This window comes from Erithacus rubecula (genome assembly GCF_903797595.1).
Source record: "Erithacus rubecula genome assembly, chromosome: 23".
NCBI lineage: Eukaryota > Metazoa > Chordata > Aves > Passeriformes > Muscicapidae > Erithacus > Erithacus rubecula.
This window is the reverse complement of record NC_136675.1, coordinates 5,130,792-5,146,398: the sequence shown is the minus strand read 5'-3', so window position 1 is coordinate 5,146,398 and position 15,607 is coordinate 5,130,792. Positions and strand designations below refer to the sequence as shown.

The window sequence follows — 15,607 nt, the reverse complement described above, 5'->3', positions numbered from 1 at the left end:
AAAGCTCCTCCACAAATCAATCTGCTCTGAGCTCTGAGCGGGTTTCTCTTCCCCCTCCCCACCACGTTTTGGATTGTGACTTTGATTTTACACATTAATTCATTAACTATGTTGTATTTCCATGCATTTTTTAATCCCTAAAAACCCCCAAATTACACCAGCCCCCTTTTGGGTCCCCACAGCTCCTTTTGAGCCCCAGAGAAACTCTACAGCAGCCAAAACAGAAAAAAAACCACTTTATCCACTGTCTCCCCACCTCCAAATCTGAAATAAATTAAAAATATGATTCTGAACAAGCAGAGACTCCACTTATTAAAAGCTCTTCACTCTTTCACCACCATTCTCATGTCCCCACACTCTGCAGAGTGAAATGCTCTGTGTGTTTACAAGTGCTCTGAGATCTTCCAACAAACCCCTCTGCCAGGCAATTGTACCACAACAGCTCACACTTGTGTGATTGGATTTGAATTACAAAAAGAGCCCAACAGAAAAGCAATTTCTCCTGGGATTTTTTTCTTTTTTTTTTTTTTTTTTTTTTTTTTTTTTTTGTTAGGATATAAATCCAATTTTTACTTGATTCCGTTAACAGCACTTTCATATTCACTTCCTTTAAGTATTGCAGCACTTGATATTTATTACCTAATGCCTCCTTGTCACCTTGAGCAATCAATGAAAGTCACCTGGAGTTGACAGTACAGAGGAAAGTTAATAAATAAAAGTTAATAATTCACTTCACCCAATGAGCCAAAAAAAAAACCCCAAGCCCGTCACATGCCCCAGAGAATTACAGCTACAAAAAGCTCCCAGCAGATTATCTGGAGAAAGAGTGAAACATTTCAATTATCCTGAATTTTTCAGGCCATTTAGACGTGAGTTTCACGTTTGCAATGGCAAAACCTCCATTGTTATTTCAGGGAATCACGGAATGGTTTGGAAGGGATGTTAAAGATCAGCACTGCAAGCTGTGAGCTCTGCTCAACAATTTAACAGAATTTGGTAACTGATGGATGCTCTGGTAACCCAAAAATAATTTTTATTTTTTTGTTCTGTTTTGACCCAATTTGTGCCAGGCAAATTTTCCACGATTTTTACAAATCCTGCATCCTGTGACCTCTCCACCTCTGTACAACCACCAGAGAAACCCAGAACTCCCTCCCATCAACATCACATTGGGTTTGATTTTTCTCTCTCCTCCTCCATCCATTTAAAACCTCATTTTCACCCACAGACATATTCCACTTCATCTTAGTTTTCAATCCCCAAAGCAGATCAATACCTTTCTTCTTCAATCTACATAGCTCTCAATCAAGGAGCTAACAGGGGGTGAATTGAATCGACTTGTACTTTCAAATTGGGGATTTTTTTTTGTCAAAAGTCTCATTTGTTAACTGCATTTCGTGGAAGAAAAGGCAAAAAAACTCCCTGTAAGAGCCCTCAGTGTTGGACTCATGGGCAAAGAAAGGTCATCACTTGTTCTCTAATTTGAGATTGGGAAGTGCTCCCAGGAGGAACAAGTGACAGAGCCTCCCCTAAGTGGTTATTTTAAATCCAGCAAAATGAACTTGCTCTTTTTAAATAGGATTAGTTAATTCAGTAGGAGGAAGTGCAGGTGTTTACCAAGAGGTGACAACAGCAGGGACTTTGCAGGGTTGGTTTTATTTCCCTTCAGTCTTGCCCAGGGTCAGAATTGTGCACTGGGAGAAGAGCCCTGGGTCAGTGGGACACCAGGGCAAAGTCAAAACCAGGATCTGCAATGGTTTGGGATGAAAGAAACCTTAAATCTCATCCAGTCCCACACCCTCCACCACCCCAGTTTGCTGCTGGACACTCCCAGGGATCCACAGCATCTCTGAGAATTCCACCCCAGCCCATCCCAGGGGAGGATTTCTCCCTTTGTGACCAAAGAATTTCACCCAAAACCCACCCTGGGATTTATCTCTACTGGCAGCATGGGGACAATTCCACATATTGTTCCTTCAGCACAGGAGCTTTTTCTTTCAAACAGGTTTTCATTAAAGCCCCCACCAAAGCAGAGAAATTCCAACCCAGCTGGTTTAACTCTTTGAAAAGCTGCAGAATTTGCAGGACAGGACTCCAGAGCCCCAGAGAGGGCAGATTGTCCCTCTGGTCCTTCAGATCTTGTGCTAAACCCAACCCTGGAAAGAAAGGACCAACTCTGGTGATGCCTTTTGGGGCTAAAAACAGAGGCCAGATCAAAATGAGGGAATAAAAAATGGGTAAATTTATTGTAAATTTATTCAGGGACATTTAGGGCAGACAAAGCCTCCCCAAATGGCCAACAGATCATATTTTTATATTTTTAGGAGTTTGGTTCATTTGCATATTGAGGGTTAATGTTCCAATTACAGCTTCAGGTAATGAAGTCATTCACCCCAAATTTGCTCCCCCAACTCACTTTTGTTTCCATCTCTGAGGCAGTGAGGTGTCCTTGATTCCCAGCCTGGAGAGGAATTGTGTCTGAAAAAATGGGAGAGCAGCAGCTCACACTGGATATGGAGTTTAGAGTTATGCACTAAAGAATTGCAGGGTTACAAATATAAAAATAGAAAAGCTAAAATGCTAAAGCACCACTGAGAAAAAAGTCCCCACACAATGAGGGACAAACTCCCCATCCTGCCAACCCTTCATTACTCCAGCAGGTGGATTTAATTTTAATATTACCTGCCCAAGTGGTGCTTAACTTTATTGGGATCCCCTTGGGAATGGTGCTGACAGCTGCCCAGTGTCCAGGATCCTGCCTAACCTTTCCCTAATGGAGACAAAACAACAATAGAGGGATATAAACAATATGCTGTGGGATGCAAGGAGCATCTTTAAAAATGGCATCACCTTTGGAAAAGCACCAACTCCATTATCCTTCTGCAGGATGGGATAATTCCCTCCCCTTTCCAGGAGGAAATGTATTTTTCTGGGTGTTATTATTTGGTGGATGAAGAGGAAAGGAACATTGAATTGTGCCTTTGTCACGGGAGAAATGAGCTGCAATTTTCTGACTTTTCCAGCCCCACACAGCCCTTGGAAGGGGCAGAACCTCCAGAGCAGTGAGAAGAGGGGAGAATTCTGCTGGGATTTGTGGATTTAAACAAGAAGAGGAAGGACTGGGGACAGGGTGTGACCCTGTGTAAATCACTACACCCCTCCACAAAGCTCCTCAGCAAACTTTCTGTGCCTGGAATCCCACTCCTCCTGTTTTTTTCAGGGAATAACCTTCACCTCAGGCTCCAAAAGTAATGATATAAATGCCACAAAAAAAAAAAAAAATTCTTATTTCAAACTCTGCTTTCACTAAATTAACAAAACAAAATATTGATAAACTGCTGATAAATAACAGGAACTGTAACAAGGAAACAAGTTCTCCATTTGATCTCTGCCATCCTGCAGGCATTCATCTTCATAATTAATTAGATAATACTATTAGTACAGCACTATTTTTCCCCCTCCATAGACAAGAAGCTGGAGCTCACATAATTTAAGCAACTGCTTCAAAGGCAAAGTTAAAATCAGAAGGTCCAGACCATCCTCCCTGCCAATATCCTGCTTTTCTCAAGACCAGGATCCAATTCCCTGATGCTTCTGGCAAATTCTCAGTGCACACCTCCCACCTCCCCACCTCTAGTGAGCACACTTTGCTTTTAGAGGCTGCAGTCTTTGCATAAAACATGGATCTAAACCTATAAAAACTGTAAAAGGCAATTCTGTACAAATCACAGGAGCTGTGCAAATCCTTCCTGCAACAGAAACTTCATTTGCTTTTATTCCTGATTTTTTCTTTTTTTTTTTTGACAATACCACTCGAAGTTCAGTAGCAGACAGACAACTTTCACCTCAAAATGTCATTCCCAATTAATCCCAAATTGTACATGAAACGGTTGAATTCCCTCCATGCAATCAAGGGAGGGAACCAAGAGCACACAGAAGTTGTGCAGTTAATCAACCTCCAGCAATTTGTACCTGCTGAAAGCTCCTCACAAACACCCCGAGAATAAATCTGCAAATCATTCTGCCAATTCTGCTCATCCCAGTTCCAGGGATGGTTTAGGGGTGGGGAAGGGAAGCAGAGGGAGTGAGGCTCACACCCTGCTGGGGCAGGGGAAGCAGCAGGGACTGGGATCCAACCACTCAGGGGAGTGTGCAAATAACAGCAGAGCACTGAAGCAGCAAATCCCCAGTTGTGGTTAATTCTCTGCCTGTGATTAATTCATCTTTCTTGGCCATTCCAGCCCCTCTTGCAGCCTCTGATGCTGGGATTATCAGGCTGTGACCGTGCTGTGGTCTGCACTGAAGTGACAGAGCAGGTAAAATGCTACACTGAAAGAAATGTAGGTGGCTCCAAGGCAGGTGGAAGGAACCCAAATAAAACCATTTCACCAGGGCAGAACAGAGTTCCCATTCCAGAGGTCAGAGGAAGAAATCTTCCCTTCTTTTGTTTTGAAGTATTCTGGACAGAGAGACCTTTATTTGGGTTGTTTTATCAGGCTGGAAATGGGAATCACAGACATTTTGATAAATGGATGCAGGAATTGTTCTGTTCCAGGGTAAGCACTGTGAAATACCTCTGCACAGACACGGCCCCAAGCTCATCTGCAGCAGGGAGGCTCCTCAAAAACCACCTCAGGAGCTGCAGCATCACATCCCTGTGCTGCTGCTGGGGTGGGATGATGCAGGAGAGACACCCAGGCTCTGCTCACACCCTGCTGGGTCACCTTGGCCAGCCCTTCCTCCTCCTCCTCCTCCTCCTCCTCCTCCTCCTCCTGCCACCTTCCCTGGCTTCCAGCACCTCTGCCCAGCAGTGCAACAGGAGCAGAAATGTTTTTTACAAGGAGGGAAAGGGGGAAAATATTCACCAGCTGGAGTTTTTCTGCAGGTCAGAAAGAGGAGCTGCCTTCCAAAGACACCCAGAATTAACAAAGCAGCTGAAATGACAGCAAGGGTTGAGAATTATTTTTTTTTTTTTTTGCTGATTCTGGGACCCTGGTGGCCTTTTTCCTGCTTGACAAGCAGAATTCCAGCAGCACTGGAATAAAAACCCCTCTGGGCTGTGATTTCCACCTCATCCACTCCAGAATTACACACAACACTTGTTGATGGTTCAGAATGTTCCCTCTGCCACACAAGGGCCACCTCCAGGTGATTCCAGGAGGAATTTCTGCCTGAAAAGAGCTGCCAGGAACTGCCCAGGGAGGTTTGGATGCCCATCCAAGGGAGGGCTGGAGGTGGCACTGGGCTGGGGACAAGGTGGGGATTGGGCACAGCTTGGGCTCTGTGGCCTGGGAGGGATTTTCCAACCTCACTGATCCCGGGATTTTGGGTGTTCACACCTCACTGGGCAGGCAGTGACACAGCACACCAACACCAAGGGCTGCATGGGTGTTTCTGCACCCAATTCCTGCAACCCTCTGCAAACTTTCACCCCCTCAAACACAGGCCAGGAATTCATTTCCCAGCAGATTTGCAGTCAGCAATGGGGCAGGATTTGGTTTTTTTAATTAATCCCTTATCCCACACCTCCCTGGCAGCCACAGTTGCTCCAGCCCTGGTGGTTACAAGATTCTCTTCCAGGGAATTCACAGCATCACATCTCCTTACCCCACAGTTTTTCTGCCCACTGACACAGCCCCAAATCCCCTTTCCATCCATCACACCCAGCTGTGCACTCAAAACCAGGGATTTTATCAGTTTATTCCTACAGGTGATGCCTTGTGCCTTGAAAAGACAGGAAATTATTACCAAGAGCTGAAGCAGGGAATGCACCTGACACTGGGAAGAAAGAACAAACACCCCACAACCCACTGTGAAATCCCATTTTTAAAAAAAAGAGGGAAAACCATCCAAAAAACTCTCTTCCACTTTCAAGCAAGGGAGGTGTAAAATCATTTCATCCAAGCTCCCTGCACTCTCCATTCTGGCTGGAGCCAAGACACTGAAACAGAGTTAATTTGATTCCTTTAATCAATGGTATTGTCCCAATTACACATCAACCACCAGCAGCCCTGGCTGTCACTGCAGAGCAGGAGGCAGCACAGGGACCCTGCAGATTCCTGCACTGCATCCTGCCCATGGCAAGCAGAAAACATCATTTTCCACAACTGCACAGCACTTCACCCACTGTGTGAGCACAGAACTGTGGCTGCTGCTGCCACTGGGTTCATCTCCACACCCCAGTTCCAGGGAAGTGCTTTCTCAGAGTAGGAAATAACCTGGGGCTGCACTGGAATCACCTCACAGCCTGGTGGTTCTTCCTGGAGAACTGAGGAACAGGAAAAATGATGTGGTTGAGGCTGAGCTGCCCCAAACTCCCCAAACTGACTCATGCAAGGCTCTCCATGATGCAGAATTATTTCATGGAGTGGGCTGGGCTGCAAGAAACCTCAGGAGATGAGGCTGAGCCATTTTTGGGGCTTTGTCTCTGCTCTCAGAGGCTGCAGAGACACTGGGTGGGCTCAGAGCCTCCCTACCCTGCAGGATGAACTCAGGCTGGAGCTCTCACTCTGATTTTAGGGAAACATTTCAACCCAAACACTGAGCTGGACCATCAATCCTCAGCTACCAGGCAGGAGGGATGTTCCACCTCTTCCAGGTGGAGCAAAAAGCCTCTCCTGGTTTAAACTCCCCTCCAAACCTGATTTCCTTTCCCTTCCCAACATTCCTCACTGGATATCAGAGCAAATCAATGGGATTCCACCAACCTCTGGCATTTCTGGCTGCTGTGGATGTCACAGAGACAGCTCAATGCTGCACTCAACAATTCCAGCAGTACAGAATCTTTACTACTTAATCATTTCCCTTTTTTTTTGCAGCCCTTAAAGTCTTATCTCTCCCCTTCCATTTGAATTTGCTCTATTTTCTGTTGGAAAAAAAAAAAAAAAAGCCTAATTTAAATTTAGGCCTATTCATGGTGTTTCTGAACCTCCCAATGCCTAGAAATATGGAGGAAGAGTAAAGAAGTATTATTTAAAATCCACTCAGCTAAACAGAGCTTTGTTATAATTTCACTAAAGCCTGTGAAAAATTACTCCAGCCCCGTGTCTCAGGATACTCCTGATAAAAACAGAGTAAAAAGGTTTTTCTTGCAATGCTATGGGCTCAAAACCAGTTAAAGCTGCCTGACCTTGCCCCCAACCAACCCTCAACATTATCATAACAATTTCCTCTGGTCAAGATCCAGGCCAAATTCTGGCAGGGGCTGGGGGGCAGCAGCAGGAACAGAAGCACAGCTGTGAAATTTGGCATTTCCCACCCAGCTGGGCAGTGAACACCACTCTGTAATTCCAGGCTGGAAATCCCTGGAGTGGAGAGCAGGAACCATTGGGGGCAGAGCAGGGAGGAATCTCAGCTCTGCACAGGAGCAGCAACACCTGATCCACAGCTGAGGCACACCTGGAACACAAACTCATCCATGGGATCCTGCAGTAGGGATACTGCAATGGGGATCCTGCTGGATCCCACTGCCCAGAACCATCCTGGTGTCTGACAGGAGCTCCTGGCAGAGCAGAGGGGCAAACACCCAGCTCAGAGGGGCAAACACACACCCAGCTCTGCTCCCTGCATTTCCCTGGGGGCATTCCAGGGATGGGCACAGCTCACAGGGTCCAGCTTTTCACTGGGATGCTCCTGGAAAATTGCACAGCTCACAGGGTCCAGCATTTCACTGGGATGCTCCTGGAAAATTGCACAGCTCACAGGGTCCAGCTTTTCACTGGATGCTCCTGGAAAATTGCACAGCTCACAGGGTCCAGCATTTCACTGGGATGCTCCTGGGAGCAGGCACAGCTCACAGGGTCCAGCTTTTCACTGGGATGCTCCTGGGAGCAGGCACAGCTCAGTGGGGAAGAAAGCTGAGAGATTCTTCAACAGTCACAACAACAAAAAAAAAAAAAAAATTACAGAGTGACAGGCAAGGAACAACTGCCAGCACAGCCCCAAAGGATGGGATCAGCACAAGGAATGGGGATGGGCAGATGATTCTGTGACCTTAAAGGTCTTTTCCAGTCAGAATGGTTCTGTGGTTCCCTGAATCAAACAGCCCAAAGCTTGCAGCAGAATCCTGGCCACAGCTCAGCAAGGCTCTTCTCTTCTCATTTTGGGTTCACATTTCCATGGGGAAACCTGCTGGGTGTGAGTGTTCTTCAGCAGGAACTCACAGGTGGGGATTGAAGGTGAGAGAGCAAAAGGAAGGGATGAATGTGCAGGTGCAGCCCCAGCCCTGAGCTCACTCTGGAGCCAGGAAAGCTCGTTAGGAGTCACTCATTAATGGGATCTGTGCAGGCTCAGCACAGACCCCACAGCTCCTGGAACCCCACAGGCTCCCCCAGGCTCTGTCTGAACAGCAGGAGTGGGATCACAGGTTGGTTCCTGGAGTTTTTGAGGAGAATTGCCCCAAACCAGCTGGGATGGATGCACAGCTGCTCCTCTGGACCCACCATCAGCTCCCACCAGCAAGGATGCCTCAAGATGCACCCAAAGGATCTAAAAATCAGGATTTCCACAGGGTGCTGAAATGAGGAGCTGAACCTGCTCCACACAGGGCTGGAAATCTCCTGTTTAAACCAGGAATCTGCTTTGTTTTTCCCACATCCCATTCTGTGTTCTCAGGGTGTATCTGAGTCTCCAGCTCAAGTTTTTAATTCAAGTTTGATGCAGAACCACCAGATTTACTGATTGCATCTCTGCTGAACCTTCTCCTCAAAATTTCTAGCACTGGTCCACACCTAATTAAAAACTTGGACAACTGGGAATGTTCTTTATCCCCTTGTGGTCCCTGAGGGCAGTGGAATTATCAGTGCAGGTGGAGATCTCTGCAATGCCACCTCCTCTGCCCTCTGTTCCTTAAATTCATAAATTTAAATTCATAAACAGCTTCCTGCTCCTCCACTCCTCAGAAGAGAAGCCTGGCAAAAACTATTTTCCATCAAGAAAAAAAGAAAATTACAGGGGTTTAGAACTGATGAGCTGCTGTTTCAAGCTGCTGCATCCTCCCTTAACCCAGAACCAAGCAAGGTGCTGACTAATAAAGCACAGTGTGTAAATAATGGTGTCAGGACCCTTTTAGAACAAACCATTAAAATGTATTTTATCTGTGTTTATCCACACACACAGGGCCTACACATGCCCCTGGTGCACCCAGCAGTGCTGATTGCCCAGAAAGGAGTGAGCAGCACTGCTGTGCCCCCCTGACTGACAATCAACACACACAATTCCAGAATCAGCACACTCTGGAGGCTCAGCATCCATGGGCAAAGCCTCTGCCCATCTTATCCCTGTGAAAACATCCCTGCACCTCAAAACTGAAAGGGGGAAACTCTCAGAGCACTCCCACTCCCCCTTCTGTGGCTGTTACAGACCCAGGGAAAAATCTTGAGGAATTTTCCAGCCTTTCTCAGGCTCAGCTAGGGTTTTTTTCCCAAGCTAGAGACCTTTGTCTAATGCAAACATAAGAATTATAACGGAAGATAAACAGGTGCTGGATCCATGAGAAAGCCTGGGACAAGGGGTGCTGTTTCACTGACCAATGAATATTTTCTATTTTGTTTTGCACAAACTCTTCTATTTAAAGCCATGGCTTTCTTCAATAAATCTCTTTTCCTTGCACCGTGTTGCTGTGTCCTTTCATTGCCCCACAGCCCCTTGCAGTAACACCCAAATAAAGCTCCCATCCCCAGGCACCACCTTCCAGCTGCATCCTTTCCCCCAGGGCAGCTCCTCAGGGCACCCTGTGGTTCCAGAGGTCATTTCTGGGCAGCAGGGCTGCAGCAGGGCCCAGATGATGTGATGGGAACAGTTTCTCCCTTTTTCTCCTGCCCGGCTCCTCGCTGGGAGCTGCACACACACGGCTCTGCTGCCACACTATGGGAGCTCCTGGCTACTGCTCCCTCCTCAAGAATGGCAGAGGAAGCTTGGAACTTTTGTTCTACAGGGGTTCAGGACTCAGCACAACCCCAGGTTTCCTGGGGTCACACCCCAAAACCACTGTGACCCTGTGACTCCCCTCCCTGCACGTCCAGCCCCAGACACTGACACCCAAGCTGGCATCTCACAAAAACATCACTGCTGGGGTTTCACAATCTGAAGAGAGGACTTATTGATCAATGCCTCTGGCTCTGATGCAGATTAAAAAAAAAAACATCTGAGGTCTAAAGAGCTTTTGGAGGTGTTGTGCTCACGAAGCAAAACCCAGAGCATCAACCTCGGACTGAATGATCCAGAACAGAGAACTCAAAATGCAGACAGGAGGGACCAGGGGCCTGAGAAGAAAGGATTAAATGCTGAGTGAGGTACAGAGTGAATATCCAGTGTGAATAAGGCACAGACAGCTCAGAAGAAGAGAAAAAGCTGTAAGCCCCTGGTAGAATAAATCTGAGATTTAGGTATCTCTCCATCAGTCTGCTGGCACAAGGAAAGCTCAGCAGAAGCTGCTGGAATGGTTTTCCTCTGTGCACAGGCTGAATGCTCATGCTGAAGAGATGAAAAATAGCCACCAAAATAAACATTCAGCCTTTATTAGGGACCTGTCTGGGTGGGTTTCCAGCCTTTCCTAGCAGATGCTCCCAGTCAGCAAAACTGTTCAGCTCCACTGCAAGAGCACCCAGGAGCAGCAGTTAATCCTCATCCCCAGCCCCTGAAAGGAAACCTGCCTTACATAATAAAATCAGTCTTGCATTACAGATAAAGTTTTTCCTCAAAACCCACCCCCCGTCCCCCTCCCCAAAACCCAAGCAGCTTTCATACACATCAACACCCAAACACACATTCCTCCAGCCTGGGATACAGCAGACAAGACAACAGCACTTGGAAACTCTTGGAAATCGGGGCACTGCACAGTGTGGAGAGCAGCCACTGCCAAGCACTCCCACTCTTCCCCCTCCTACACACAGAAGGACAGTCCCTAAATATTTGCTGTTCACACCAGAAATAAACTTCAGTCCCTGGATCTGCTTTGGCTGCAAGGGCAGCTGTGGAAATGAGGCAGGAGACACAAGCAAACTGCCCCCAAATTCAAGTCTGCTCCTGCTTTCAAGCCCAAACATGCATGTTTCATAAAAAGCAGGATGCTGAGGCCAAGCAGCTCATCTATAAGAGATATTCAACTGGGAACCCAGGAGGGAAAGGAGGAAAGTGCTTCCATCTTCATGCAAAGCATCCAGAAATCTGTTTTATCAGCTGTGGGCAAGCAGCAGGGTAGTGAAACCCTGAATCAAGATGCCAGGAAAGACAGAGTGGAAAGCAGTGCTGGCATTTTTCACAGTCATCCTGCACATCACCAGTGCCTGTGCCCAAAGCTGACCCACGGGGGAAGGGGAATGAGATCATAGAGAGCCACCCTTAATCACATCCCAGGCTTGAAGAATTGCTGCTCCCCAAGGATGCAGCTCCAAAGGTCTGAGTCAAACACCCTCAGGGCTGTGCCCGAGGCAGCAGGGCAGTGTGTGCCAGCACCCCAGTGCCATCACTCCAGTGTCACCACCCCAGTGCCACACAGTGCAGTGCCAGCACCCCAGTGCCACACAGATCAGTGGCATCATCCCAGAGCCAGCACCCCAGAGCCAGCACCCCAGTGCCACCACTCCAGTGCCACCACTACAGTGGCATCATCCCAGTGCCAGCACCCCAGTGCCACACAGATCAGTGGCATCATCCCAGAGCCAGCACCCCAGAGCCAGCATCCCAGTGCCACCACTCCAGTGCCACCACTACAGTGGCATCATCCCAGTGCCAGCACCCCAGTGGCACACAGCTCAGTGCCATCACCCCACTGCCATCACCCCAGTGCCACACAGCAGAGTGCCACCACTCCAGTGGCATCACCCCAGTGCCATCACCCCAGTGGCACACAGCACACTGCCATCACCCCAATGGCATCTCCCCACTGCCAGCACCCCAGTGCCACACAGCACAGTGCCACCACTCCAGTGGCATCACCCCAGTGCCATCACCCCAGTGGCACACAGCACACTGCCATCACCCCAATGGCATCTCCCCACTGCCAGCACCCCAGTGCCACACAGCAGAGTGCCACCACTCCAGTGGCATCATCCCAGTACCAGCATCCCACTGCCATCACCCCAGCAGCATCACCCCACTGCCAGCACCCCAGTGCCACAGAACACAGTGCCACCACCCCAGTGCCACCACTCCACTGCCAGCACCCCAGTGGCATTACTCCAATGCCAGCACCCCAGTGCCATCACCCCAGTGCCATCACCCCAGTGGCACACAGCACAGTGCCATCACCCCAGTGGCACACACCGCCCCCTCCCCACAGCGGGGACCAGCCCCTGTCCCCGGGGAGCCGGGGATGGCTCCCAAGCGCTGCTGCCCGGTTGCCCGCGGCACTCACCCATGGCCGATCCAGCCAGCAGCCCCAGCGAGAGCAGCAGCGCCCGGCTCCAGGCGCTCCCCTCCGCCGTCACCAGAGCCACGATCCCCAGTTTCCACCAGTGCCTTCCCCAGCTGCAGCTGCATCCCGGCTGGTCCCATCCCAGGGAAGGTTGCATGTCAAAGGGCAGCAGCGGCGATGGGGCGTGCTGGGGGTCTGCTGGTTGTCTCTGTAGGGTTTTTCCCCTTTTTTTCCTTCCCCTCGGCGATTGGGATAGTCCTCGGCTCGGCTGGATGAAGAGGAGAAAGGAAGGAGGAGGAGGGAGAGAGGTGAGGGAGGGGGGGGGGGGGAGCGGGTCAGGCTTGTGATTTTTTTTTTTTAATTTTTTTTTCCCCCCTTTAATTTTTTCAGCCCAGGAGGAGGGAAAAAATAAAAAAATCCCACCGCATGGAAGGCTCTGAGCTTCTGCAGCTGGAATGAACCAAGTGTGGCAGCAGCTCGGGGAGAGGAGAGGAGAGGGAAGGCGAGGAGAGGAGAGGAGAGGAGAGCAGGGGAGGGCTGGCGCGTCCCTCCCGGTGGCTGTCTCAGAGCCAGCTCCTCGGCAGCAGCACCACCACCAGCACCACGCAGCCCTCAGGGATTTATACTTCTTCTTTTTTATTTTTTTAATATTTTATTTATTTTATTATTTTTTTATTTTTATTTTTTTTTTATTAAGCCATTTGATTAATCGCTCCCGGAGCTTTGTTCCCCCTCGGAAGCCGGGCCGGGGGGGTGTTGTGGTGTTGTGGATGGAGGGGGGATGCTGTGTTATCCCCCAAAACCCACCAGCACCCAACCCCACAGACACCTCCAGCAGCGTGTTTATTTTGGATACTCCAGGTTTCCCGAGAAGCAACGAGCCCCCCCAGCCCCCATTCCTGTCTCTCACACACATCCCTGTTACCCACCCCGCCACCCCCAATAAACAACTTGATGCTAGTGACACGATTTTCGCGATGAGGCGGATTTTGTGGCAAACACCCATCGCGACAATCCCCCCCCAGTGTGGCTTGTCCTGGCAGCAGCAGAGCTGGGATGCAGGTGGGACTGGTCCAGGAGCATCCTGGAGCTGGGAAAGGCTGTGCCCCCTCCCCTGGACCCCCCATCCCCATCCCCAGCAGCACCAGCAGCACCTCCCCTTGTTTTTGTTTTAACATCTCCCGGTGCCCGGAGCTGCAGGCAAGATGGGGAAAAGGGAGGGAGGGGATGGGAATGCAGCCACTTAACGCCACATTCGGGAACTTCATTATCTTGCTAATGATGCTCAGATCCAGGGACGAGGAAAACAACTCGAACACGACACCGGAGCTTAAGGAAATAAATAAATAACGCAGGGAAAGGCTCTGTGGAAGGCTCGAGCATCCTCCCCGTGCTCGCTGCTCGCCCAGCCCCGGCTCGCAGGAGCCCCTGTGGCACAGGGGGTGCTCGCCACCCTCTTCCCCAGCCCTGCCATCCCCTTTCCCCCCGTTTATCCCAATTTCCCCGGGGATGCGAGGCCGGACCGGGCACCCCCCGGTTCCCAAACCGGGCCGTGGCCACCTGGGGGGCTGCCCTGGCCACCACCCATCCCCCTGCTCGCCCGGCTTTGCATTTGCTGCAGCTTCTTGCAGCAAAACCCCCTATTTCGGCCGTGTTCCGGCTGCCTTGAATGAGCCTATTTGACAGCTAAAAACAAAAAAATAACCCCAACCAAATCAGATATCGAGGGCTCGCAGATCTGTCCCTCCAGCCAGGATCAATCCTCCTCCTCTGTCCCCGTCCCCTCTGCATTTCAATCCCCGCACTGCCCACACCGGGAGCCGCTGCCAAGAGCCAAGGCAACCGGGGCTGGCACATGAAAGAGTTGCTTTATGTCTGTTTAAGCTGCAGCATCAATTCAAACAGCCCCGATTGTGCACAGGCACAGCTCTCCCCCCATCCAGGGAAAGCTCTGGGGACAGCGGGACTCAGCTCCGCTGGTGTCCCCTCCCCAGCCAGGGGTGTCCCCCACCCCAAAATTGCACCATGGGGCTGCTGCAGGGCAGGGGTTGAGCCAAAAGAGCATCACGGGCACCAAAAGGCATCCAGGAGCCTTTATTATGTATTTATGATATATCCCACTTTATTCCCGGGTAGTGCTGTTTCAAATCCAGGGGTTCCTCCCGGCTAGGTTTGCGTCGTGAAAATAAATAAATAAATAGAAATTGAAACAACCTAAAAACCTCCAAAAAATAAATAATAATTAAAAAACAAGAAGAAGAAGAAAAAGAACCCAAACAAAGCAAAATAAGACAAACAAAAAAAAAGCACCAGACCCCCCCTCCCAAAAAAAAAAAAAAAAGACAACCAGGAGGTTTAGGGTTGAACTGTCTCCAAAATAATTAATAAAAAATAATAAAGAAATAAATACGTTTATTCACGGAATGGACAATTGTGATGAGCACGGTACAAGCCATCCCTGCCACCCCCAGCTTGTGCCAGCACCGCGTCCCCAGGGAGGGAGGGATGCTCCTGTCCCCAGGATGCTCCTGTCCCCAGGGAGGGAGAGATGCTCCTGTCCCCAGGATGCTCCTGTCCCCAGGGAGGGAGGGATGCTCCTGTCCCCAGGATGCTCCTGTCCCCAGGGAGGGATGCTCCTGTCCCCAGGGAGGGATGCTCTTGTCCCCAGGGAGGGATGCTCCTGTCCCCAGGGAAGGATGCTCCTGTCCCCAGGATGCTCCGGTCCCCAGGGAGGGATGCTCCTGTCCCCAGGATGCTCCTGTCCCCAGGGAGGGATGCTCCTGTCCCCAGGGAAGGATGCTCCTGTTCCCAGGATGCTCCTGTCCTCAGGATGCTCCGGTCCCCAGGGAAGGATGCTCTTGTCCCCAGGGAGGGATGCTCCGGTCCCCGAGCGCTCACTTCTCGCCTCACCTTGCACAGTCACCTCTCCCCAAACACAGAATTCCTGCGAGCGCCCACCGGGACACACAAACGCTGCTCTGCACTGCCACCCGCAGCCCGAGCCGGGCTGCACTGACACGTTCCCCGCAGCTTTTATCCCGATTTTTCATCTCCCCCCGGCCAAAACTCTGCTCTGATTCCTCCGGATGAGAAGCATCCCCAAATCCCAGGTGGGTTTTGGGAGGGAATCCTTCCCTGTGAGGATGAGGAGGTCCTGGCACAGGGATGCTGTGGCTGCTCCTGCATCCCTGGAGTGTCCCAGGCCAGGCTGGACAGGGCTTGGAGCAGCCTGGGACAGGAAAAGTGTCCCTG

At 50.0% G+C, this 15,607-nt stretch overlaps 1 protein-coding gene across 1 annotated transcript in view; it reads right to left on the bottom strand.

Annotated features, from left to right (window-relative positions):
* The window catches only part of CSMD2 (CUB and Sushi multiple domains 2), a gene marked incomplete at its 3' end in the record, with an annotated part of 261,650 nt that extends 248,713 nt beyond the window's left edge, over nt 1-12,937 (bottom strand). The window contains exons 1-2 of the mRNA XM_079325862.1: nt 12,779-12,937; nt 12,356-12,623 (exon numbers count right to left, since the gene is read on the bottom strand). Coding sequence (XP_079181988.1) covers nt 12,356-12,512 — 157 coding nt within the window. The 5' untranslated portion in view covers nt 12,513-12,623; nt 12,779-12,937. The remainder of the gene's footprint in view (nt 1-12,355; nt 12,624-12,778) is intronic.
* Nucleotides 12,938-15,607: the final 2,670 nt, after the last annotated feature.